The following is a 26,649-nucleotide window of genomic DNA, read 5'->3' as shown; positions in this document are numbered from 1 at the left end:
GGTGAGTTACTTGAGGTCGGAAGCAGGCTGATGGTGGATATTAGCGTGCTTCTGACACTTGTCGAAGTACTTTTTGGGCGAGGGCTTTGCCCCCCAGGTGTCCGTCGCACAATCCTTCATGAGTGTCACGAAGTACAAGCTTGGCTTTGGCAGGTCGCAAGCAACGCAGGTAGGGGAGCGTGTAGGACCGTCGGTACAACTGTTCGTCTATTATGACATATTTGGCTGCCTGGCGCTGCACCCTCTTGGTTGCATTGCGGTCCACAGGGAGAGTTCCATCTAGCAAGAAGCTCGCAAGTGGGTCGATCCAGCTCGACTCTGCTTCAAGGACAAGAGCGACCTCCTCTGCTCCACCGAGAATGCTAGGTTGAGGTAAGTCCTCTATGTACACGATTCTCATGGTGTTGTGACTCGTGCTGGCTAACCGGGACAGGGCGTCGACCTCGGTGTTCTCTGACATCGGGATTTGCTTGATGAAGTGTGACTGAAAGTTGAGCAGAGTCATCTTTACTTTTGCCAAGTATGCGATCATAGAGAGATCGCATGCTTCGTATTCGCTCGTAACCTAGTTGACCACGAGTTGGGAATCACTACAGATAACTATGTGCTTTGCTCTTACCTTTTGCGTTAGTGCCTCGGACTCTGCCTCGTTGTTGGATGCCGCAAACTCAAAGCGTAGTGCGTACTCCAATTTCACGCCACCCGGGCTATGTAGGACTATTCCAGCCCCACTGCCCTACTGGTTCGAGGAGCCATCTACGTGAAGGATTCAGGGCCCCTCATCCCAGTTCGCATTTGGCCTAACCAGGAGAGGTGCCACATTGGCTGCTACTTCACGGGGTTCAGACTCTATTGGCTTGGGAGCTCCGGGCTCACCCGAACTGGGGATCTTGGGCTCAACTAGCCCAGGGGCTTCGAGGCCGAACGTGCACTCGACGATAAAAGCTGCTAAGGCTTGGGCCTTAATAGCAGTTCGTGGCTTATATTGGAGGTCGTACTCGCTGAGCTCGATGGCTCACTTCGTCAGCCGACCGGAAACCTTGGGCTTGAGTAAGACTTGCCTCAAAGGTTTGTCAGTCAAGACGATGACAATGTGAGCCTGGAAATATGGGTGGAGTTTCTGAGCTACAATTACTATTGCGTATGCTAGCTTTTCTATTTGTAGGTATCTCGTCTCTGCTCCCTACAGAATTTTACTAATATAATAGACGGGCCACTGGACCCGGTCTACTTCTTTTATTAGTACCGAACTGACCACCTCGTCGCTTGCCGAGAGGTACAGTTCTAAGACCTCGCCCTCCTCGGGCCTGGCTAGGGTTGGCACAGTAGCGAGGTAGGTCTTTAGCTCGTCGAACGCGAGCTGGCAATCTCAAGTCCATTCGAACCCTTTGCCTTTGATTGCCTTAAAGAAAGGCAGGCATCGGTCTGCCGATTTGGACATGAAGCGGCTCAGAGCGACTATGCAACCGTTTAGCATCTGAACTTCTTTTACTTTTCAGGGTGGTCTCATGTTTAGGATGGCCTTTATCTTGTCCGGGTTGGCCTCAATACTGCGCTGGTTGACAATGTACCCTAGGAACTTACCCAAGGTGACACCGAAGACACATTTGTTGGGGTTCAGTTTCATGCTAAACTGACACAGAATTTGGAAGATAGAATCTAAGTCTTGTATTAATTCTTGTGAGAACTGTGTCTTGACGATCATGTCGTCTACATAACATTTTATTTTCGTGTCAATTAAGGGCCGAAACAGCTTATTTACAAGTCTCAGGAAGGTCGCCCTAGCATTCTTCAATCCGAAGGGCATGACCTTGTAGCAGTACATGCTGAACTTGATTATGAAACTGGTTTTTTCCTCATCGGACTGATCCATGCTGATTTGGTTGTAAGCTGAGTAGGTGTCCAAGAAGCTCAGTAGCTCATGTCCCGAGGTCGCGTCCACTAGGCGGTCAATTCTGGGGAGGGGGAAGCAGTCTTTTGAGCAAGCTCGGTTCAGGTCGGTGTAGTCGACGCACATGCGCCACTTGTCGTTTGCCTTTTTCACCAGTACTGGGTTGGCTACCCAGCTCGAGTAATGAACTTCCCTTATGAAGTCTGCTACAAGGAGCTTTTCGACCTCCTCATCGACTGCCCTCCAGCATTTTGGGGCTAAGTTGCATTTCTTCTGTCTAATGAGTCTGACACCAAGGTCAGTGTTAAGTTTGTGAGTTATAAGGCCATGGTCAATATCGGGCATATCGGCCATGGACCATGCAAAAATATCTAAATTTTGAAGTAAGAAACTCACCAGTTCGGTCCATAGAGGCTCCTTGACTGAAGCACCGATTTGTAGCGTTAGCCGGATCCGTAGCCGAGGTTGAGATCGTGACCGTTTCCTCTGTGGCCGAAGCTTGTTCCTCGCCCTGCTCCGTAGGCCGCTCCAGCTCGAGGTCGTCGGCTGCCTTGGTTTTCCCTTCAAGGCGGCAACATAACACTTGCGAGACTCAAGCTGGTCGCCCCGCACTACCCCCACACTGAAGTCTGTGGGGAACTTCATTGCTAGATAGTAGGTGGAGACCACTGCCCGTAGAATATGCGTAATTGGCCGCCCTATTATGGCATTGTATGGGGAGGGGGTTGCGACCACCAGGAAATCGTGGTTGAGTCTGACCGCACAAGGCCATGTGCCGACTTCCATAGGTACTGTTATCTTCCCGAGGGGCTTGACTTCATCTCCGCTGAAGCCCACCAGAGGAGTGTTTGCGGGCTTCAATTCACTTCTCTGCAACTGTAGCTGGTCAAACGCTGACTTGAAGAGGATGGCCGCCAAACTACTTGAGTCCACAAGTACGCGCCTGACTTCGAAGTTGCTAATCCTTAGTTTTATGACAAGCACATCATCGTGGGGGTAGTGGACACCTCGCGCATCGTCTTCCATGAAGAAGATCGGTTCTTCTGTCTTCGGCCTCTTTGGAGGGTTTTGTCCTTCCCGGGCTGCCTCACTAACTGACGTCCGGGTTGCTGTTGAAGTACACCCTGCTACCACTGAACCTCCCACTATCACATTGATGGTTCCTCGAACTGGCCTCTCTTCTAGAGGCTGTCGTTGCAACGCTTCGACTAGTCTGCTGCTGGATTTGAGGGCATCCTTTCCGTGCTCCCCTTGCCGACCTGCCTTGTTATTATTATTATTAAGCTGTACAAAATTTCTCAAGTATCCGCGACGGATGAGTCCCTCTATCTCATCCCGGAGATTATTACACTGTTCAGTACTATGACCATGATCTCTATGAAAACTACAATACATATTTTTATTTCTCTCGTTTGGATTCCCCTTTAGGCGAGGTGGCCACTTTACGTATGGGGCGTCTTTGATCGTCATCAAGATCTCGGTCTGCCTCGTGTTTAACGGTGTGTAATCCGTCCGAACTACTAAGGGAGCTTGGGACTGCTGGCTTGGCTTTGCCTCCCGGGCCGGGTTTCTTTTGTCACCTGGGTTGGAGGGCTCACTTTCTCTTTTCCTTTTCTCGACCCCGCCTTTGGTCTTTTGGTTGATCTCTTCCTCTATTCTCATGAACTTGTCCGCGAGCTTGAGGAATTCGGCCACGGTCGCGGGTTGGCTGGCTACCATGTGCCATTTGAACTCCTTGTGTGTTACTCCTCTCTTGGCCACCGCAGGGTCTAATCGTAGTATCTGCAAGCATGCTTCATTGAACTGCTTGATGTAGCCCCGGATGGATTATCCTTCTCTCTGGACTACTCCGAAGATGTTTTCCTTGGTTCTGGGGCACCGCTTGCTGGTGACAAAGTGTGCGGTGAAGACCTGCACGAACTGGGCCCAGCATTTTATCGACCCGGGGGCCAGGTTCCTGTACCAAGTGCGGGCTACCCCCCTGAAGGTGGTGGTGAAGGCCACACACATGCATGATTCACTGGCCCTAGCGAGGTGCATTTGGGACTAGAAAGCATCGACGTGGTCTTTGGGGTCAAAGGACTTGTCATACTTGTCCAAAGGTGGGAGCTTGAAGTCTCTGGGCATGGGGACTACTATGAGTTTTGATGCGAGGGGGGAAGGAACTGAGAGAATTGGGGCAGCTTTTACCTCATTCGAGCTCGTCTCTTCCTTACCTCTGAGCTCGGGTAGGACACGGGTGGTGGTTCGGTGACTTCGCCGGCGCCTTCGTTGTTGAGTGGGCCTGGTACTGGCATTGCTGGCCTTTGTGTTGCCGAGCTCGATGGCCCAAAATGTTGGTAATCTGCTGCTAGGGTGCTGAATCGGTTCTCTGTGAGTGGGAACTCAGGCTTGGAGCGCCGAGGTGCTGACTTTGCGGGCGAGGTTCCCGACCTGCTTGTGAGCTGCGAGATGGGGGTGATTTTCCTTTCCCTTCAGCCTGGGGATGAGGCCTAGCTGTTAGGGGGGTTCTGGAGCTGGGAGGCTTCTCCTTGGTGAGGGCGTCCACCCTGAGGGGATGCCTTAACTGGCTTCGGAGCGGGGTGTCGAGGTGGAAGCAGTGACTGGTTTAGGGGTAGTTGGGGGAACTGCTGCTGATAGTGGTGTTGAGAGAGGTGGTGTAGTACTTGGTACTGTTGGAGTTGATGCTGTTGGAACTGTTGCATTTGGGCTTGCATTGCCCACATGCATTGGATCAGGTCGTCTGGTTCTGGTAGGTCGCCAGGGGGACAGTAGTTGGTTCAACAAAATTTGTTTCGATAAGGAGTGGAAGAGGGATGTTCAGGGCAGGAAGGTTTACGAGCGCCACTGCTTGTGGCGCACTGTCCGATGCACACCACGGGGACTTGGAGTTGTTCCCCGATGGTGTTCATCTCTGTGCCACGTCCGACATTGCTGGAAGAAGCCATGGGTGTTGGAGTTTTTGGAAGAAGAGGAGGTTATGAGAGTTTTAGAGGGAGGCTTTTAGAAGCGTTCCCACAAACGACGCCAATTGATGGTGCGCAATCTGGCTGGTCTTAGCTATCAACGACCTTGCTTCCGACTGGAGCAACAGGGAGCCTGAAACGGAATAAACAAAGAATCTCCAGGGAGGAACCCGGTGAGATTGCTCCGAAGCTCAAGTTAGTATTCTCTTGAAGGCAAGATAAAACCAGATGGCGCAAAGTTCACATACCTTGTTGTTGGGGGGTAGGGAGCCTTTTATAACCACTTCGCGCGCTCACTCCGAGGCTTCCGTCAGGTCGGGTATGATTACTTCTGTGCTTCTGCTAGTTCAGGTGTCATCCCTTCTGCTGGGACAGAACCGCCACTGCTCCTTGTCGGAGCTGTCTCTGTAACTGGAGATGGCGGTGGCAGGTGACCGCTTGAAGTGTGGCTATCAAGCGTCAGATCCCAAGTCAGTCAGGTGCGCCGCCCCTGGATACGGGCTTCCTCGGTGTCAGGCATGGTATGGTTGTTCAGGTCGGTGTCCTAGAGGCGAAGTGCTGGAGTGGTGAGCGAGTGGAAGTCTTGAGTTCGGATAGAGGTGTGTCCCAAGCTGCCATGGGGCAGGCTAGTTTGGGTTATTGCCCTTTGTGTTCGTAAGGTTCAGGGCTTAAGGGAGAGCTCGGGCTCCTTGTGGGGAGTTCGGGCTCCTCGTAGGGAGTTCGGACCATTGGTTCCCCCTTTCGGAGTTTGCGCCTTGGGCATGCTGTTGTGTCGAGCTGTTGCTTTTGTCACGTGTTGAGTGATTACGAGGTCGAGCCAAATCTTCCTTCATCACCTTCCATTACAACAAGAAGCAATGGAGACAAGGTTGCGTTGCCTTAATCATCTGGAGCTATTGAAGTCCTCACGAGTAGCACCATTTATTAGTTTATTAGTATAGAGAACCTGGGGTTGTCACACACACCTTCATCCTTTATCTCCATTTTCTACCAAAATACATTATTGCTATCATATAATCTAGAAAAGCCTAATTGACATGGTCATAGGCCTTTTCTAAGTTTATTTTGTACATGCTTCCAATTAGGTTGTTTGGACAAAAGTCCTTCATTTCCACTGCACCACTCTTCTTCAGAATTAGGGATAAGAAGGAAGCATTCAAACTTCGCTCAAAGGCTGCAGAATGATGAAACTCCTCTAGAAACTGCATCAGATCAGGTCTTAGGACATACAAAACTTTTTAGAAAAGAGGATGGTGAAGCTGTTAGGGCCTAGTGCTTTGTCCCCCTCCATTTCATCTAAAGCTCTCTTCACCTCCTCCTTATTAAAGGGATTCTCCACCTCAACCACTGATGTTCAGACAACGTCTCAAAATGGAGACCATCCAAAGTTGGTCTAACCTTGCATAGTTCACTATAGAGCTGCTCATAGAAACTGACAATAACTTCGTTAATCTCTTTTTCCTAATCCACTACAGCATCCCCTACTTGTAGCCTCTTGATGTCATTCTTCCTTGTTCTTGCATCTGCAAACTTATGAAAATAAAAGCGGTGTTATTGTCCCCTAATTTCAACCAAAGAGCTCTGCCATTTCTTAAGTTAAGTAATCATGTTCCATCTTAGCCTTGAGTCTCTCCACTCTCTTTGCCTCCCTTACAACTCTGAATCAATCTTTGTTATGATTTTCAAACAATTATCTTTCCTTTTTTTCATCTTTTGACATCCTATCCCTCTGCCATTTCTTAATGTTGCCTTTCAGCCACTGAAGCTTCTTGCTCAAGATATGGCTCATTGAACATTTAAACAAAGCCTCCACCCACCAAGATTTTACATTTGCTTGGAAATCCTTTGAGCCCATCCAACAATGTTCCAGTTGGAAGGGTTGAGCCTTCTTCCTAGGGCTGCCAGTCGACAACTGCAAAGGGATGTGGTCGAACATAACTCTCGGTAAGGATTCCTAAAAAGTATTGGGAAAGAGGTCTTCCCAGTATATAAATATAATGAACCTATCAAGCCTAATTAGAGAGGGAGTCTCTTGGTTGTTGGTCTAGGTGTACTGAGCTCCACTCAGCAGTAGATCAAGTAGTTCCCATCTTTGAATGAAGTCTGCGAACATCCACATTCCCCTGTTTGTGCCCCTACACCCCTTCTTGTCATCCAGCCTCAGAATTGCATTAAAATCCCTACCAATAACCCATAAGGATCGTTTGGTAGTCAATTTTAACTTTTAAGTAGTATATTATGTATTTTAGTTGTTTTATAATAAAGCAAGGCACCCCACTTTACAAAGTTTCACATAAAAAATCTACATAAAAAGACATTTTATCTGAAAAAAAAAAAGAAATTTTCATGTGTCAAAATTGCTTCTGTTTTAAGGTAGTGTTTGGTACTATTGTTGTTTTTGAGAAAATGATGGCTTATTCTATTTGGTAAGTTGTTTTTCCAAAAAACAAAATCACCTTGGAACCCAAGAAAGTCGATTTTCTATAAAATGTCCTCCATGACATTTCTTGTATAAAGATGTTCCCAATACTCGGCTAAAAAGGGTGTGAGCACAACTTTGTGAGGACTTGATCTGCCCTCGTCGTTTTCTAAGAAAACAGTGATAAAAATGTTTTACCAAATAGGAGATTATGTACAATGTTGTTGCATCTGGCAATAACACTATTGTTGCATGGATGTTTATTGATATAATGTTTTTTAAGAAACAGCAGTGGTACCAAACACCACCTAAAGCATTTTCTTGCATAAAAGACAAGCACAGTTCCTTTATTCTATCGGAGAGTTGCAAGAAAGTAATTGCACTGCATGTGTTACAGCAAAATGTTCTCAAACAGCTTGTTCTTACATGCTAATGTACGTTATGATTTTAAATTTTGGTCATACTTCACAAAATTCCATGATCTAATATAGTAAATTCGTTTGAACATTGTGTGTGTTTATTTTCAATATATTTTCATGATACACAATATCAAATTCAATTTTAATTCATATTATCAATAACTTATTGTTGTGTGATATACATGCATTTCCACAAGTAAGAGGAAAGAGGGAAATAAGTTAATTAATTAAGATAGACGGTATTAACCTAATGCTACAAAACAATCTGATTTAACTTTTTGGTTTTATATAGAAGCAAAGCAAATGTCGGCATTATATAGTACCAGTACGAGTACGAGGGCACATGTATAAAGTAAAGATAAAAAGGTGAAGATATAGATATTATTAACCTTTTATCATATGTAACTTTTATGACCTACATGATCGAAAAGGCAAGTATTGGCATTATATAGTAAATTAGTAATAGATAATTGATACATATGCAATATTTTGATCATTTTTAGTTTAATTCATTAGTGCTGTTGAATATCTAATTTTAATTTGAATTCAATCCATATCCAGTATAAATTTAAAAGACAACATTCAATTTAAATTTGAGAATAAGCGAATCAAATTTGGATTTAGCTATATCTGATTTTATCTGATCCCTTTGTAGCCCTACAAGAACATGGTATGTTGAATAGTGGTTAAAGAATGTTTAAAGCAGTGTTTTCGAACTGTTATTGACCTGAATGATTGGGCTGTTACCTGTTATTAGTCCAAAAACCGTTGACTTGGTTAGAGAACCACTGACCCAAGAGATCGAACTATCGACCCATTTGACCCGAACAGTGGTTTATAGTTAATAAGGAAGCAGAGGAGATTGAGAGATGTGGAGGGACTGAGACAAAATGACCTCAGATCTGAGATTACCGGGATCCTAGAGAGAGAGGGAGAAGAGAAATCAAATCTCATATCTTAGAACTGAGATCTCAGTTCTCAGATTCGAGATTAGAGACAGGTACGAAGGTTGCCCCTTGCGACTGTGTTTCTGTTGCCATCGTCGCCATCACTGGAGAATGTCGTCACTGTCTTCTCCTTCCATCTTTCTCTCCATTCCTTCATTTTTTTCTTTTCTCTCCTTCCTTTATTTTCTTTCTTTCTTTCCTTCTTTTCTTTATTTCTTCTCTCTTTCGGCCGACAACCACATATATGTCTCTCTTTTCTCATAAAACACTAAAGTAATGAAGCCCAGGCCCTAATATTCAAGTCTCACCAAACCGCCTGAACCATTCGATCTTAATAATTGAACCATTGACCTAGAAATCGATGGCCACAACGGTTCCATTTTCGACTCGGTTTTTAAAGGCTTAATTTAAAGAATTTAAACTACATTTCTTCAGACTTGACCCAGACCCTTCAAATGAAATTTAACAAATGCTCAACCCAAGCCCACCTAAACTAAGAGCCTAATTGTTGGTAATTAATCTCCTTTTTCCTTTTCTTTTTCATGTGCATCTTAAACCACACATTTGGAACATTACGTGGCATCAGTTATCTAACTGTCATTCCAAATGGTTTTTATTCTGTTCAATTGAACTAGTATTACTTGTCCAATACTACAATCAGAATTCACCACATGAGATCCCCTATATGTATTGAGGTGATGGCATATGATATGATTGACCCATCATCCTCCAATTCAATGGGGTGATCATCAAACACGAAAAAATAAATCGAACCTATAAAACCAAATTAAAAATTCCAATGAACTGAATTAATCTGTTCTGTTTCGATTAATCAATATAAAAATTGACGATTAACTGAACCAATCAATTAATCGATTAGCTTCGATTTGATTTTGGTTCACAATTTTCCAAAATTTAATCATACCGGTTTGATTTGAAAAATAAGTTAACAGTTTAATGTACCGAACCATAAGCATCCCTTCCAATTAACCTATTCACCGGAGTTGAATAGGTCCCACACAAGACTCTACCTACACCCTACCCAGGAGATACTACAACAGTCAACACCACGGAAGCAATGTTGCAGCATGCATTTAGAAGGAAGAATAATGAGTTCAGATTTGCTAAACAACAATGTCCCAACTAATCAGAGTATAACTGCAGTGGCCTCTTGGGACGGTATTGAGAGAATTTTATTGGTAGCAGATAGATCCCTGCCCGAAAATAATTGCAAAATTCTTAACCTCACGGTACAATTGGAGTAAATGTCAATTCAAAATTGATGCTAATACACCGGCCAGTATTAATGTTTAGGATAGGAATATTTAACATTTTAAATTCTGTGGTGGAGTGCAGGATACTTTTCCAAAAATAATTTGAGGTGAGACCTTACCAATAATAATATATTAAAAGTTTTGCTTTTGTTGTTTTAGCCTTGTGGCCCGTCATTATGTCATTGTCTAACAAAAGTGGTTTAATTGAGAATATCGCAACACTTGTAAATTGACGTTGATGGGATTTTTTGATATTATAATGCCTTGTGGGTTTTAGGGTTGGAGATCAGGACTGTTGTTTACCTTTAGTGGCACAAATTGGGATTGAAACCTCAACCCGAGGTTAAGTCAAATTTGTCCACATTGAACGCTTGAATTCGCCGATTAGCTCCAATTAAAATTGACATAAATGTGTTAAGTAGCGGACCTTTTTTCCATCTTTTCTTTTTATTCTTTTTTATTTCTATCCCCTGTGGGCCCCATTTCCTTTTTCATCTCTCTCTTCTTCTTTTCTTTCCTTTCCTCTTCTCCCCTCCCACTCTTCTTTTTCCCATCTCTGCCTTTTTCTTTTTTCTTCCATCAAATTTTCACCTTTCATAATCGCCATTCTTCCCCTTTCCTTTTGGAACCATGCCCCCAATGTCCTTTTTTTTTCTCTTTCAGTCTATATTTAAACCCTAGGAGATTCTAGGATACACAAAAGGGGTATTTTTCATTCTTTCTCTCACACTCTAAAAGAGTGATAGAAACCTCGTGACCCCATTTCAATGGGGCAAATATTACTTCATCCATTCACTTGACTTCACAACAAGGCTGTTCCACAACCCACCATCTTCCTCAAACTGCTGGAAACGTTCAAACACAAGATGGATAGAACCGCCAAATTGACATGTTTTATCCATGTTGATATATCAAAGATAGATGCAAAAACAGCATACTGGTTGCAGCAAGAACAAACCAACACCTTCCATCAAACATTCCATCAAACAAGATTGAATTCGGGCGCATTACGCATATAAGTACTATATCAGTTTTGTTGTTTCGGTTTTAAGGATTCTCATTCAAGATCCACTAATGACTGCTTGTAGTTTTATCTATTATTTATGTGCCAATCTCCATAATTCAAACCACGGTATTGTTGTAGTTTAACCCCTACTTGTAGTTCAGATCTCTATAGTTATCTCTTGCTTGACAGTCATCCTTTTTCTTAATATAATTCTCCTAAGCTTCGAGAACCTTACTAAATTTGTTTACTAATTTTAGATGATTATTGTGATCCCTTATTAGCAAGTCTTCATCATCACTTCAATCAAAGTAGAACATAGAAGCTTTTATTTATAATACACTGAATTGTTCCGTTTTGTGTCTCTGCCTCTACTTCCATTACTGATTTGTATTAATTGAATGTATTACCATAGTTTCTTATTTTTTAATCTTCTTTTTTTATCTTCTTGTTGTCAAACATTGAAATATCTACATCAATTCCTTTTTTTATTTTTTGAATTCATATTCATGTTGCTTTCAAATTAGCCTTTGATACAAATATATACATACTCTCCCTTTTTCTATAAAACCCAAATTTTGAATTCAACATATACTCATAGAGGTTAACTTACTTTAATTGTCTCACTCATTCAACTTAATTATTCATTAAATTCATATAGCTGTTATTTACAATTTGGATTAGTCTCTCTTACTATATTGACCCCTTAGTTTTATTTATTTTTCTTAAGTGTTTTCAAAATGTATGACTATTTAAGGGATAAAGCACATGCTCACCCTTATTGGTCCAAGATTATGGCTACCAATAGTATCCAATTGTCTTAATTTGAATTTGATTCCATTTATTAAGAATGATTCGAACTCAATCTATTTATAATTGACTCAAATATAAATCTACTCATATCTAATTCGATATAATCCAATTTGATTCGATTTAAAATATATATATATATATATATATATGCCATATATATTTAGAATTTAATTGAAGTTGATGTGGATGTTGTATTTTCAAAAGTGTTATAGGTTAAAGTCTTATATTTTCAATTCATCCCATTCATAAAATATAATATTAAAATCATTATTGTTCATTTAATTAATAATATATAACATTTGGGTCCGACTATGACATGGAAAACCATATCAAATCTAAAAGTTGTACTGCTGCCACGTATACAGCAATTACTGGGTTTATTTAAGTAACCGGTAATTGGCTTTTTATATGTTAATTAAAATTTAAAAGAGTTTTAACTTATCCGTTAAGCGAATACTCCGTTACATTCTTATCTTCTTCCTAGTTCCCTTTTCTGGTCGAACTTCTCCTCTTGAAATCGTAAACCCATAATGCCTTCAATAAGCATCCAAGAGGCTAGTTGTCTCCCTCACTCTCCATCACAGCTATATTCTTCTTCTTCTTCTTCTAGTCAAACTTTTTCTGGTCGAACTTCTTCTCCTTCACAAGAAACTATTCATCTCCCTGACTCTTCTGGTCAAACTTCTTCAATCAAACATCCGACAGTTGTCCCCTCTCCCCTCTCCCTTCTCATATTTTTTATATCCCAATTGGTAACGTTTATGCAATCAAACATCCAACAGTTGTTCCCTCTCCCTTCTCATATTTTCTATATCTCAATTGGCCAATTACCACTAACAGTCGATTCCATCTCCTTCTTTCTCCTAGATTTTTTTTCCTAAACACAATACCCTCACTAAAATCTTTGATTGTATTGCAGGTGTGGTGTTGCACAACCCCATTGATTTGTTTTCTTGCTACCACATCAAAACCAGAGGTGATATTGAAGAAAGTAAGTACCTTCCCTGCTTTTTAGTTTAATTCTATAGTTGTTCTTTTAGTTCGTGCATATAGCCATAGGAAAAACAAATTGTATTTTTCATGCATATTTTTATAGGTTGTTCACAGTTTATTAAAATAAACTATTTAGAGTTAGAGGTGTAAAGTGGGTTGTGTCAGGCAGGCACTACACAGCCTGCAGGCGGCCCGCGCAAAGTGCGGGCTATGCCATGCTGGCCTATGGGCTGTGCCGCCCTCCCTGGTGAAAATTTTGGGGGCCAGCCCAACATAGTCCACGGCCTATGCCCGTGTAGGCTAGTGTCGTTCCATGCCGTGCAGCAGGCCGGGTTAGCCCGTGGACCAAGCCTTGACTCAAGTCGGACCATAAACCAGGCCAAAGCTATTTTTGCCTATTTATTTAAAAATGTAATAGAAGTCCTCTACTCTTCCCCGTGGTGTATTCTTACCCACAAACATTATTCAAAAGAGGAGGGAATGATGAGTCTAAACATTGATGGGAGTGCCCAAGGGACTACTGGGGCAGTGGGAATTGGTGGTGTAATGCAAGGGAGTATTTGTTAGGCTTTCAGTGGTATGATAGGGAATGTTAATTCTACAAAGGCAGAGATCTGTCCTCCCTAACCTTTTTTTTTTCTAAAAAAAAGGCAGAGATCTTGGCTGCACTCACAAGGCTTCATTTTACTAAAATGTTAGCTTTGTCCTTAACATTGAATAAAATTGTTGGATTCCCAAGGAATTAAATACTGTAGTTGACAGCCTAGATAAATCCGGCGTTTACAGAGAATTATGTTTAGTGATAGAACTTGGCCTATGTAATCGTCTCTGCCTTCTCTGGCACGCAATGTACTCCACTCGGTCTTTGTTGTCTTGTGGTTTGAAAGCTGATTATAGCTTGCCATCCTCTTAAGTTATGTTTGTTTAAGGTGTAAATATCGACCCGGTGTTATATTACACTCTAGTCTGGATGGAGTGACCCCATTCAAGGCCTTATATGGAAAGGATCTTCTTTCAAGTCTACCCTTCAAGAAGGGGTCCTTAATTGTTGCATCCAGGAGTCCAGACACCTGCCAATACGTTCCCACACCCTCCCAACATGATCTGATACCACACATCTCATACATGGTGGGGTTCACTTTTATGGTGGGTCCTAGTCTTAAGGTGAGATGTGCGGTGCCAGATGTAATTGGTAGGGTGTTGGAGCATATTTTGTTGGCAAGAGATCCCAACTCTGAATCCAGTCTATCCCTCCCACGTCCCCAGATAACTGGGACCAGCATTGGGTAATGGCTTTTTTATTATCACCCAAAGGCAGTGTAATCATGAAAACAATAAAACTCGGAAATTAATGAGGTGCTAATGCATGTAATAAGGCACAATAAATAAGCTAATCTTTTTTATGGTGGCTAGAATATCATCAAACAACACGAAGGAAAATTCAATTTCAGATTCTAATAGGAGTGCTTCTTCTAAAGATAGGCTTGTTAAATTACTCAATAGGAAAGGCTCTGTTTTGTGGAAGTTGGCCCCCTTAGTTATCTGTTGGCAGATATGGCTGGAGAGAAATCAGAGAATATTTTATTCTTCAAGCTCCCCTAGAGAGGCTGTGATTGGGAAGATGGAGAGACGTTTATTCAAGTGGGTAGCTGTTCACAATGAGTTGATAGGTCTTTCATATTCTATTTGTAGATCTCAGTGGCAAAGAATCTTATGGGATTATCAGTTTGTTGTATTTGGACCTCTGGCCCTTTATTCCATTGTAATCTGTGGGAGGGATATCCTCTTTCCCTCTTTGGCTTAATGAAATTATTTGCACCTTTTAGGGGAAAAAAAAAAAAGAGTTTTTGCTTCCATTGTCAAAATCCTTTGGGTAGACCATGATAAAAGGTGTCATCTAGATGGGTGCCTAGGTAGGCTATTGGGTTCTCTTGGTGCCAAGGCAACCCATTGCCACGCATATGCATAAAATTCCTGCCTTGCTGCTTATACTCTTGCAATCTAATTAATATTTAGCAACTTGTTTTTTGTTGGTTATGATTAGTTTCTCATTGACTCTATCTAGCAATATCTATTGTTAAATTATGAGCACTTAAATCATTTCTTACTACATCAACCAATATCTTTTTTGTTCTGCCCCTAGCCCTTCCAGCCCCTTGAACTTGCAACAAATCACTTCTTTCTTACAGGTGTAGATGGTCTTCTATTCACATCACAAAACCACCCTAATCTACTTTCTCTCATCTTATCATTGATTGAAGCTGCTCCTAGGTTTTTTTTGAATGATTTCATTTCTAATACTATCCTTCATAATTTTTCTACTCATCCATTTCAGCACATGCATTTCTGCCACACATTTTTTCAGACATGTTTTCTTGACTGCCCAACATTGCTCCATACTGTATTGCTGGCCTTACTATTGTTATATGGAAATTTCCTTTTAACCCAAGTGGTATTCACCTTGAGCTTGTGATTTATAATTTTGTTTAATTAGTTCAAACTTCCATTTTATCTTTGTATTATCAATTATACTGTTATTGTAACACAGTTAATAGGAACATAGAAACATATACTGAAGATTTTAGGTCTTTGTCAAAAGACATCACCTATGAAGCTTAGGTGGGTGCCTAGGTAACAAGGCGTCATTTCTTGTTACCTTGCATTGCCTTGTGGCCTAAGGAATCTACCCCCTTAATTGCAAAGTCCTGATTTTTCTGTAACGCAAGTTAGAGAAAAGAAAGTACAAAGTAAAATAGAATGAAAGTTTTGATTTCCTATTCTTGAATAACCCGAAACAGCTCATGTCCTTTTCTTGAATGTTGAAAATCAATGTAAGATCGTTTCCAATGACTGAAAGCCAGAGTTATAATGTCATGTACTCAAACTCTACTAAAAGGAATCCTAATCATTAATTTCTTTTAATCTAAACCATCAAAACAATATTAAATAGTTGGTTGGACAAAATTACCCCTAGACATGACCCTACTTGAAACTTATATGACTTGTAAAATTAAACTGGAATGATCAAAAAAACCCTGAAAATACAGCATCATATAGATCATTGACAATAAAGGGTTTTCAGTCCTTTGAAAACTAATGTCATTATATTTTAGGTTTTAAGACAAACTGTAGAAATTGAAGAAATGCGATCCTAGTTGTATGATGGAAACCATTAAATATACAATTTCTATGATTTCCAAATATAAAACATAAATTTTCCAGTCTCTTGCATTTGTAAATGGCTTAACTCTCATAAGTATTGCCAAAGATGCCCAGATTTAAAGTCTTAACATATAAAAGCCCATGGCAACATGATTTTATTTTTGACAGGTAACCAAACCAGGAGAATTCATTTATTGAAGAACACTAAAAATACAACCATCTAATTACTTTAGAGGTGAGAGGATTTTATAGAAACGTCTCTAATTGGGGGCAATATAGGAAACATATGATGTAAGCCAGTAAAGACAAGGTAAGCTTATCATGGGCTTCGCTCAATGCAACACAATTTGGCCAACCCCTCCTCTAGCAAGTCTCAACCTCACATCAACATTTTAAAGAACTTGATCCATCAGTGAACTGGAAACATAGCTGATTTGGTCCAACCTTGTTTGAAGATGCCTTAATTTGCTTCATCATGAGACATAATTTGTCAAGTCTCCTTTGTGGTTCTATGATGGAATTTTTACATTAATTTGCAAAATTGAAAAAGGGACTCTTATATGCTTTTGTTTTTCTTACAAAAATTCAGTAAAAGTATTTCATATCACATATCATCATCATCATCATCATCAAATCAAGTAATCTTCCAAACTCAATAGTGTTGTTTATTTACTACTACTATTCTCACTTAGCAAGGTTCAATGTATTGACATTTTGTGTATAGGCAGTTTCTTTTGACTAAAACACTATTTTATTTTATTTTTGCAAGTTTTTTGTTTCATAATTTGAGAGGAGTCCTTCACAATGGTCAAAACATTAAAATTATCTAACTTATCCATTTTAGCATATCAATGACCCTAAAAACTTATATGTATTAGATAGATATTGGCCCCATAAGCTTATTTTAGCAAAAAAAAAAACAAATAGTAGTAATTGCTAAGAAAGAAATTTGGAAATTTTCCTAGCATCCATTAAATGTAAAGAAAGCATATAGATAGATAGGGTTTAGTTTTAGCCTTTCTCTTTCTGATGGTCTTTAACTCATCAAACATGAAGACCTACACCTGCTTAGCAACAAACACTAGCAACCCCAACACCACTGGCTTAATTCGAACTTCCTGTAGTGTGACTACATACCCTTTGTTACACTTCTCTCTCTTCCTTTGCAAGTTCCATCCAAGCCAGCCCTAGGAAGCTGGCTCAAACAGCACTCAACATAAGCATAACAAGCGCCCTAATCCACATCAGTCTTGGTATCCAAGTTATCACAATGCCGTGACCTAAAAGCTAGGAAGGCGGCCACCGTGAAGGACTGCGTCAACCAAATTGGGAACTCCATCTATGAGCTCAAGCAGTCTCTAGAGCAGTTGCGGAAGCTGGAGGGACCTGGCATTGATTTCAAGATGAGCAACATAAAGACATGGTTGAGTGCAGATCTGTCGAATGACAAGACATGTATGGACGGCATCGACGGCAAGGACATCAACGAGGAGGTCAACAGCATGATCAAATTTAATAGGTCAACAGCTCTGTCTCTCCCTACATGTACAAAGTACAAACATTTCTTTCAGATATTATGAAAAGGACAACAAAGCTAGACTTACTCTCAACTATACAAACCATCACCATCCAAGTAGACATTGTTCTTCTCAATGTATGAATATATCCACTAAATTGCTCATATGGCCATATAACAATTATGGACAACCTAAGACTTTATAGAACAAACAAGGAAAAAGTTTATGCTTTTTTGGGCTAGGATCCAAGAATTGAACATCACTTCACATAAGAAGAAAATATCCAGGAAAAAGAAATGAGAACACTTCAACCATTCAAGGCAGCACAAGCACAGGAATAATGTGCCTTAAGACAGATTTTTGGGATCACTTTAAACATCAAGAAAGAAACAAAAAAGAAAACTCAAACAAAAAGTGGACAAGAAACAATAACAGAAAAAAAAAAACTTACCAGATCAACATTAGGAATATCAAGCCCACGAGCTGCAACATCTGTAGCAACTAAAATGTTAAAGTGCCCATCTCAGAAGCTAGAAAGTGTCCTTCCCCTCTAGTTTTGAGAGACATCCCCATGCAAAGCTTCACATCTAAAACTGCGCCCCATGGCATATGCCAACCGATCAGCATCACGCTTTGTTTGTTTTGAGTAAAAACAAAATTATTCATTTTGTACAAGGTACATAGAAATGATATCCTAAGTTAGTGAATGTTAAGAAATAGAAGCATCAATTGGAGCATACCTGTCTCTGTAACTGCTCTAGTCTGAGCTTCTCTCATTTGCCAGCTCATAGTCTCCATTCTCCAAATGCCTCTGATCTGGCCTGAGCCTTGAGTCGGTAGGAGGCAACTTCTCCAGTAGGCCAGGTGTCAATTCATTCAAAGAAACTGGAAAAGGTGTAAGGTTGTAACGAGTCTGGGTAACAGATTTGTCGCGTTCCCACAACAGCACAGCTTCCGACATGGGATCACACCCTTTTGGCTTTGTAGTGGGATCTCCCAGAACATAGTACATTGCTTCATCCCATTTCCCCACCAGCATTGCCACCTTGTTTCCAGTTCTATTGTCCTGAACAAATGCTTGCACCTGCATGTTTATATTCTTTTATTTATTTTTCTATACCATGACAACATGAGGGGAGTGAGAAGGTGTAGCCAGTGGACACCAGATCTAATAAGAGAATTTACCACTTGTATGGCAAACATTATGATGACAATGCGAACAAGTTACAAGCCAAGAAAATCAATCTCCCCTTTGAAGAAAGCACCGATAGTTTTCGGAGTTGAGAAAGCCAAAGAATTGGGTTTTGAAAGGTTAATTATTGAAGTGGATGGTCTGCTAACATCTTGGTGGATGGTCTAGCTAAGCAAGGGGTTCAGAGACAATCTATGTTTTGGGATCAATTGTAATTCTGAGGGGGATTTTGACTCTGTCGAGTCTATTTGTTTATTCCACAACTGCATGTTGTTCTACTTTCCCATATTTTTAATAAATTTCTTTGTGAGTTAATGATCAAAAAAAAAAAAAAAAAAAAAAGAAAGCACTGGTAGTGCCAACTTTAGTAAATCACTCACATTGCCAATCATCTTTCTACAAGCACCTGATCTTTGAGTATACAGTTTGACTTGTTTGGCAGTCCTAATTATCAGTAATAAATCCGCTATCTTTTTAGAAAACCTGATGAACTCCCTTACTAAATGAATTTATGGAATTTCATTGAGAAAAATAAGAGGGTTTCCTCATCTCAAGAATCCACACTTTCCAATTCAAGTGGTGAATGGAAATTTTTATGTTTAGAATGGTAGGATACTAGTACTAGGATTTGAGGAAAATGGCAAGTATTTCAGGTCTGGATGATGGTTATCAGTAATTTGTATAGTAGAACTGCTAGGAACTGCTTTTAGAGAATAAGCACATTAAAAACAACTAGGGTTTCTTCACATATAAAGTAAGATAAAAGAAAAAGGACGAAACTAGCAGAACACTCAAAAAACGGAGATCTGGGCCTATAATCTATTGTCCTGACAAAATGAGGCTATGGAACATCTAAAATAGTACCTGGTGGGGATTTCGGTCAATGATAAACTGTTCCTTGAACTTGAGATTGCAGGAGTAATTGCCACTGCCTTTGATACGCATGGTGCCATAATGGGCACAGTAGATTTTACCCAGTATAATATTGTGGATAGAAGTGGTGACCTTGCTCCACTGGAATGTCTCTCCATCTTCAAACTGAAGGGTGAGAACCCCAACAGGACCAAGCTGTATCGAACGCTCCCAAAACTTGCCTTTCGGATTAGAGTCTGCCCAGAATTTCCAGCCCCTCCCATCACAGTGACAGGCAACAATCATTGGGTGGTGGCTCACCCAAATAAGAGCCACTTGTTACAGGCTAGAAGTTTACTACAAGAATGTCTTGCTCTGGCTTAATCATAGAAAGCTAGGTATTTACATTTTTTGTCAAAAAACAGTGTGGCTTCTTGATTCCTGAGGGTATATATTAAGGAATAAAGTAAAATATAAAAAAAAAGGGAAGAAGAGTTCATCTTCATCTTTCTACCATACGGCATAAACAAATGACAAATCCACGTTCACCTGCAAAACAAATATGGCACGGAAGGGAGAAACTCATTGTTTATAAAACCAAATAGGACACTTGAAGTAGTACAAGGGTAACGAGGTGACACCGAGGAGAAACGAGTGTTGTCAGCGATGATTCAACAGTGGTGGTGAGATCCGCGAAGGCAATCGCTCGGATGTTCCCCTAACCCAACCCGGGAACGGACCGGAGGGAACCGCAGCATGGGGAATGTCCGCGTCTCGTCGCAAGGCTCATTTTGAGTTGTGGGTCATAGGGCGGGCTTCGGGCGGGCAGTGCAGTCCGGGGCACAAGGGTCCTGGTACTATCCAGGTGCGAAGAACCCCGGAGGTGACTGTACAAGGGTCCTGGTACTATCAGAGAGAATAAAATGAATTTCTTTTATCAAATGTGATTTTAATGGTTGTTTTTGAAACCGGTTAAGATATGGAAAAGTGACCTTTTACATGATTTTCCCATAACATTTTGATCGTTTTTAGTCTAATTTATATATATTATTCAATATTGATATATCTACTGAATATTATCCGATTCAAATTCCAATATAAATTAATCAGGGACCCACCTATCTCCGATTCGATTCGATCCATTTGCAGTCATATCTAGGGCTAGCCCCGTAGCACGATGACTAAACTAAGGTTGGGCCCCACGAGTTTCACCCTTACCTGCCTTATCCGCCTAAGCCCTAATACTTTGGTATTTGGAACTGATGCTTGCCACGCATGGACTGGAACATGAAACGTGAATTGGTTGTGATTCCACCAAGACGCATATGCCAGCTGGCAAACTCTCAAAAGCTGAAAATCGCGCTCAGCCCTGAGTATCGTAGCAAGAAGCTTCCAAATTCCAAAAGATGGTGGCGTGGACCTGGTGGCGTCTGGATTAGCACCACGTGCTGATAAGGCAGAGAGAGAAGATAAGGAATGTCTGATCTCTGATGATATGTTTCTGTTCCTGCCATCCCACAACTAAAGTTGATTTACACATTTAACCGTCCGATCTCGAAAAGAAAGCAAGGTAATGGGTTACTACTACTTTCCTTGGTTCACCCTCACAAATCTGTGTGAAAGGGGAAGGAAAGAGGAAGGTTACCCTACTCCTCCACATTTGCACACAGCTCACACAAGTAACTGATCAACGTCTATATATAAAGAGAGAAAGTGAAAAAGGAGGAGACATGATCAAGCTTTCTGCCTTTCTCCTCTCTTTTCCCCCAAATAGCTTTCTTCAATCCTTCTCGGCTTCTCTTGCCTCATCCACTAAACTCCAGAAATTGACGATGGAAGCTGGAGACAAGCAACTGCGCCAAGCAATGGAATTGAAGAAGAAGCACCATGGGTCTTTGATTCCGGCCATGACAAGAGGAGGAGGAAGAATTAAGCGACGAATCTTCGTCAATTTATTCCAGAAATTAAAGCTTGTTTTCAAGCTTTTCTCACGAGTCGTCACGCCCTTCCTCTTGTCCTCTGCAAGAGGTAAGCTCCAAATTTCCAATAATCTTATTAAGTATTTGTTTATTTGGTTTTGTGGTCGTTTCGCTTGCCGATCATCTTGAAGTTCTCTTTTTTTTAGTTGCTCTCACCTTTTGATGCATCTTTTACAAGATTATGTTTTGAAATAGTGATCCAGTTGATAAGTTTTTGGGTGTCCTGGTTTTCATTCTTTGTTCTCGATCCCTCCGATGGATTCAATGTTTCTCTCTAGATTTTGATCTCTGTTCCAGAAATCCCTTCGGAAACTGTCTATTTTTTCTTGAGGTAGAACATTTCGTCTAGCAATATTAATTCCTCTCTCTCTCTCTCTCTCTCTCTCTCTCTCTCTCTCTCTCTCTCTCTCTCTCTCTCTCTCTTTTATTTTTGTCTGCAGCTGGTGGATGATGCGATCAATGTTTATGATGATTGATGTGAAATGCTTCGCGAGTAAAATTGGTTTCATGGAGAGAGCAACCAGTGGCGTTCATGTATATACCACCTTGGTTTCAACCATTTGTAGTTATCGGCATCTCTCATATATGATCTGATCTGCCAAGATGTGGTTACTAGCATGTTTCGTTTCGACTATATATGCTTATCGGTATCTCTCTTTTATGATCTGCAAAGGATGTAATCATCACCATGTTTTGATTCATCTGTATGCGGCTATCCGCATGTTCCTTGTATTGTTGTGCTTTTAGTGATTTGGCTTCGTCTGGATTGATGCTTTTTTTATGCTGTAATTTTCTAAAACCCTCGTACTTTTCCCTGAAACTATAACTGAAGATGGAAACTGAGATCAACCTTGTAGCTTGCTAACACATCCAAGCATCTTGGCGGTAGACCATACAAAAAAATATATATCATGAAGTACCATTAATTGGAGGACCGAGCTGACTAATTTCTCTTACAGATCTTAAATCCACTTCAAACTCCAAGGCATATCATCACTTTGCAGGGTTTTTTGTAAGTTGAAAACCAACCATCCTTACTGGGAATCATTTATAACATGCAAACAGAACCTACTCCTATAAATCCCAATGAAGATGGTTTAATGCGTTTGCAGCTCCTGGAAGTATAGGCATATTTAATTCTCACTGATACAAGCAAGTTCCTATCGCTGATACAAGCAAGTTCCAAAGCAAGAGTTTAGGTTTAATGTGTATCTTATGATGAATTATCTGTGTTATTACGACTACTTGTTTTCGCTGAAGGTCTCAACAATATAAGAAATTTAACCATATTCATATTTAACTCTCACATTGTTCTTGTTTTTGTAATGAGTTCGGTTTGTCCATATGATGTTCAACTGTGCTTTGCCTTTCTATTGTTTCTTTTAACAATCAGGTTCTTTATCCCTCAACATATGTCTTTGGATGGTCAAGCGGACTTTTAAATAAGACTACAAGACAATTAAATTAACTTTTAATTCATTTCATTTTAAATTATTCAGTGATTTTTGGAAATGTCAGCCAAGTGAATTGATGCAAACTTTATCTTACATTTAGTTGTAGGTTTGTAATTTGTAATAAGCAAGGTGATGCTTACTTTATTTTAAATTTCATTGTTGCTTGTAATAAGCACCAGCACAGGACGCATGGCATAAGGAACTCTGATGTCTCAACCTGGAAGTATACTCCCTTGACATTTCCAAGGATACAATTCTTCATTCACCAAAGGTGATATGCAGAGACCTAACATCCAACACCTTATTCATCATTGATGAGAGATGGATGTTTTGGCACCTCATGTCTGGGAGCTGAGTCAAAAATCCAAAGGTATACATGTCTTAAACTGGTAACCTTTGGATGACTAAGAAGATGATCAAAGAGAGGCAAAAAACTAAACAAAATCAAAGAATCTAGTTTCTGGTCTGCCTTCATTTCAAGTAATTATTCCTAAACTGGTAACATTTATTGGGTTATATATGTGAATCCTTTTGCTACTCTAATTGGGCTATGTGTGTATTTGTAGTTCATGTCATAATTGGATTATATTTTTCATGATCAACATTGAAACCTGTTACTTGAATGTGGGTTCACTTCTGATTAGCATTGGTATCCCACCTTTAAAATGTGTTTCCTTCACATTTTCTCAGTGCACTGATTTTGGTTTACATTCTTTTGTGGGCATGTTTGACTTGCATTCAATCCAGGTGTTTGAGATACAAATTTTTATCATATAAAGAGCTTCATTTTATGTGTGGTAATAATATATATTATCATAGAATGTGGTAATGTACAAAGTGTTCTACTTCTTGACTTTCTTTTTGGATTGATGATGGTATGCAACTCACATCTGGATCTTTAGCTCAATTGGTAGAGACCTTGGGAAATGGAGCTTTGTCTCTAATACATCTCAAGAGGATGGTGGTTCAAATCCACCAAGATCCTTGGTTTTGCTATTTGTTTTGTTTCTCCTTGGCATTGTGTTGGGAATTGTTTTGGTCATCTTCCTCACTAAACCCTAATTAACAAATATTCATAATATTCATTTTGTGTTAATGTTAGGGCACAACTAACAATTGTCATACTATGTTACTTGCTTAGGAGGTCTAATATCTCAGTTGCCACAGGTATCTCAAAGCAAGCCGTGGATCAAGACATCTCGATTTAGAGATGTATTTCTGAAGCACACGAATTTAGAGAAACCTTTCAGGGAATACCTGAAGTATGAAAGCGGTCATGACTTTTTTTTTTTTTATTTTAGAAATTAAAGATGCCTTTTAGTGGTCTCACTTTGCTGCGTTTGGGTGAAACATATACAGGTCTGATTTTGTCTGTGAATCGTGTACACTTTCCACATTGATAAATTTAAAAAGATCCAATCCTTTCAACTGCCTTCTTTTCTTTCTTAGGATCCAAATGGGGATAATACGTGTTTGTTGCTTTCATCAAATAGGAAATGGTGATTGTCATTGATCCTTGAAATCCATTTTATTTTCCTTCAGAATATTCGCATTATTAAGAGCATTAACACTTCACTTTAATATAATTAAGGCAGGTCAGAGATGGTCACAGATGTCTGTGCTTTGTCTGTAATTTTTCACTGCTGGGTGGTAAGAGTCATTCTATCCCATCCAACCGTCAAGAACTGCATACACGTCAGAAGGTTGTTGGATGAGGTCTAGACAGAAGATGGATTGTTTGGTATATGGTAGAGCTCCAGAAAAAAAACGAAATACCAGAAATTGAACAAAATTTTCAGTTTGAAGGATGTGAAGAAAACTGAGCAGCATACAAAAGAAACAAATTAAAAGCAACCTTTGAGCTGTTTTTATTTCTTTTGGAGAGATTAACAAACAACGCTATATTTGTATTCAAGTGGCTGGATAGAAAATCAGTTCCAAACAAAGATTATTTAAATGTTTTAGCCCTTGGCCCTCAATATCTGCTAAAAACAGCAGAAAACGAGGCAGGAAGAAAGCTTGAAACTTAGACTACAAGCTTACGGGACAATCTTCATTGGCAGTTAGAAAAAGAAATCCCATTGTCTTATGCATTTACTGAGAACACGGTCTAGCCATATTATCTAGTGCAGGGTTTACTTCCCTCACAACTCAAGTAATCTTGAACTTGAATGGAAGAAAAATTCCCCCTTGTTTCAATAAGGTAGTGTTAGCAAGTCGTCATAATGACTGTTGTTCACAAACTTAGAGCCAAACGCAAATCCTTCCGTTGAATATAAAAACATTTCTCAAATGTGTCGTGGCTTTACCATTCCAAGCCAAGCTCAACTTATGAGTATTTGCCTCCTCACCTAGAGGAACATAATACAAATAACAGACTTGAACCTCGCCTCTCATCATTTTCAATTATATATAGCATATAGGACATGGCATGCATTCTTTTCTCTTTGAAATGCATTGGTAGTTATATGATGTTGGGCACTGTCCAACACAGGTGCTTCTTCAGAAAATAAGGAGAAAAGAAATTAGGGTGAGTTCTCCTTGCTCTCCATTCATTATGCTCCATCCATTACAACTAGTTGCAGTGCTTATAACAAATTCTGACAATTTAGGCTGATGCGGTCTAAAGGTCTTGTGGTAATAAGCCTGAGTGGCAATGCGTTTAGGTGGTTGGTTCGAGTTAGGTTCACCTTCACCCTCATCAGTGGCTCAGTTGAGGTCCTGTCTTTTTTCTTAACTAGGAGGATGGGAGAGGAATATGGGCTAGAACTGACTTGTATCAGCTGCTTATCCAAGACCAAGAGCTCATTCACCATCCTGTTAATTTCAGCTCTCTGGAGAACCTGATAAAATGGAAGTTCTATATGGTCTCATCTCGAGTGGGAGGGTAATTGGGATCTGGCCCATCTTCAAAATCCCTCGTATACAACATATAGGCTTGTTGGGCCTTGTATTCTCAGGCTCAAGTTTGCACGCAGGAACCTCCTAAGTAATGACATGTCACTTCATAATAGTCTTTCTGTTGTACTATAATATAGAATGCATGAAGTGAACAGAAAAATATGGAATAAGTCGGATGTAGATACATTTTGGAAATGTATGGATATGAACGAAAGATAAAAAAATACTTGGATACGTTAGTGAAATGCATTCAAACCACATAATTAATACATTAATAATACTAAACCAAAAGCTGAATCATCTATGAATAAGATATAAAGACATGAGAAATACATACCTCAACAGGTTATATGAAGAGAAATATTACAATAAAGAATACCGATACTCTAGAACATTCAAGCATTCTACAATAATTATCATTCTTTCAATTTTATAATTATAATTTTCATTTTTTATTAATTTTTGGGAATATTTATTAATTTAGTATTTTATTTAAATAACAACTATTTTTTAAAATAATAAATATGTTTTCATTTTTAACATATAATGTTTTTATTGTACACATAATTGTAAAATAAAAAAATAAGTCATTTAAGGTAGATAAAATAAATTACATTTAAATTTCAGTTTTTATTAAATCTTTTGGGAAAATTGAATCTTAAATTATTCATTTCAGTTTTTATAATTATAGTTTTCTGTTTTCCATTAATTTTGTTGGGAAATTTTATTTATTTAGTATTTTTATATAATAACTATTTTTTCAAAGAATAACTATGTTTCATTTTTAACACATAATTATGTGTAAAATAAAATATATAAATCATCTAAGGTAGATAAAATATATTATTTTTATAATTTTTAGTTTTT

General features: G+C 39.8%; 1 protein-coding gene and 2 long non-coding RNA genes across 4 annotated transcripts; 2 read left to right on the top strand and 1 right to left on the bottom strand.

The window, feature by feature from the left end:
• Positions 1 to 16,835: 16,835 nt before the first annotated feature.
• On the bottom strand, positions 16,836 to 20,236 carry LOC148876080 (oxysterol-binding protein-related protein 1D-like). 2 transcript variants are annotated; one of them, XM_088945356.1, is made up of 4 exons: positions 19,461 to 20,236; positions 18,145 to 18,488; positions 17,856 to 17,997; positions 16,836 to 17,426 (listed from the first exon to the last, which is right to left on the bottom strand). In XM_088945356.1, exons 1-2 carry the CDS (start codon positions 19,752 to 19,754, stop codon positions 18,162 to 18,164), a joined length of 621 nt encoding a protein of 206 aa, XP_088801482.1. In that variant the 5' UTR covers positions 19,755 to 20,236; the 3' UTR covers positions 16,836 to 17,426; positions 17,856 to 17,997; positions 18,145 to 18,161. The 2 variants fall into 2 exon arrangements, with proteins under 2 accessions (XP_088801482.1, XP_088801490.1); XM_088945364.1 differs by having other exon boundaries at positions 17,856 to 18,035; positions 19,461 to 20,100.
• A 489-nt stretch (positions 20,237 to 20,725) lies between these two features.
• Positions 20,726 to 22,226, top strand: LOC148876079 (uncharacterized). Its single transcript, XR_016105809.1, has 2 exons — positions 20,726 to 21,476; positions 21,868 to 22,226. It is a non-coding gene; the product is annotated as an uncharacterized LOC148876079 (long non-coding RNA).
• Positions 22,227 to 23,054: 828 nt separating this feature from the next.
• Positions 23,055 to 24,309, top strand: LOC148876078 (uncharacterized). The gene is made up of 2 exons (XR_016105810.1): positions 23,055 to 23,251; positions 24,049 to 24,309. It is a non-coding gene; the product is annotated as an uncharacterized LOC148876078 (long non-coding RNA).
• The last annotated feature ends 2,340 nt before the right edge of the window (positions 24,310 to 26,649 follow it).

This window comes from Nelumbo lutea, chromosome 1 (genome assembly GCF_056320005.1).
Source record: "Nelumbo lutea isolate HS-2025 chromosome 1, American lotus-T2T, whole genome shotgun sequence".
NCBI classification, from domain to species: Eukaryota; Viridiplantae; Streptophyta; class Magnoliopsida; order Proteales; family Nelumbonaceae; genus Nelumbo; species Nelumbo lutea.
This window is presented reverse-complemented; position numbering and strand designations above follow the sequence as displayed.

Excerpts from the sequence above, each read along its gene's own strand:
- LOC148876080 (XM_088945356.1), bottom strand. The coding sequence starts at position 19,754 with ATGATTGTTGCCTGTCACTGTGATGGGAGGGGCTGGAAATTCTGGGCA. Across the intron at positions 18,489-19,460 it reads TTGACCGAAATCCCCACCAG|GTGCAAGCATTTGTTCAGGA; the intron begins GTACTATTTTAG and ends ATAAACATGCAG.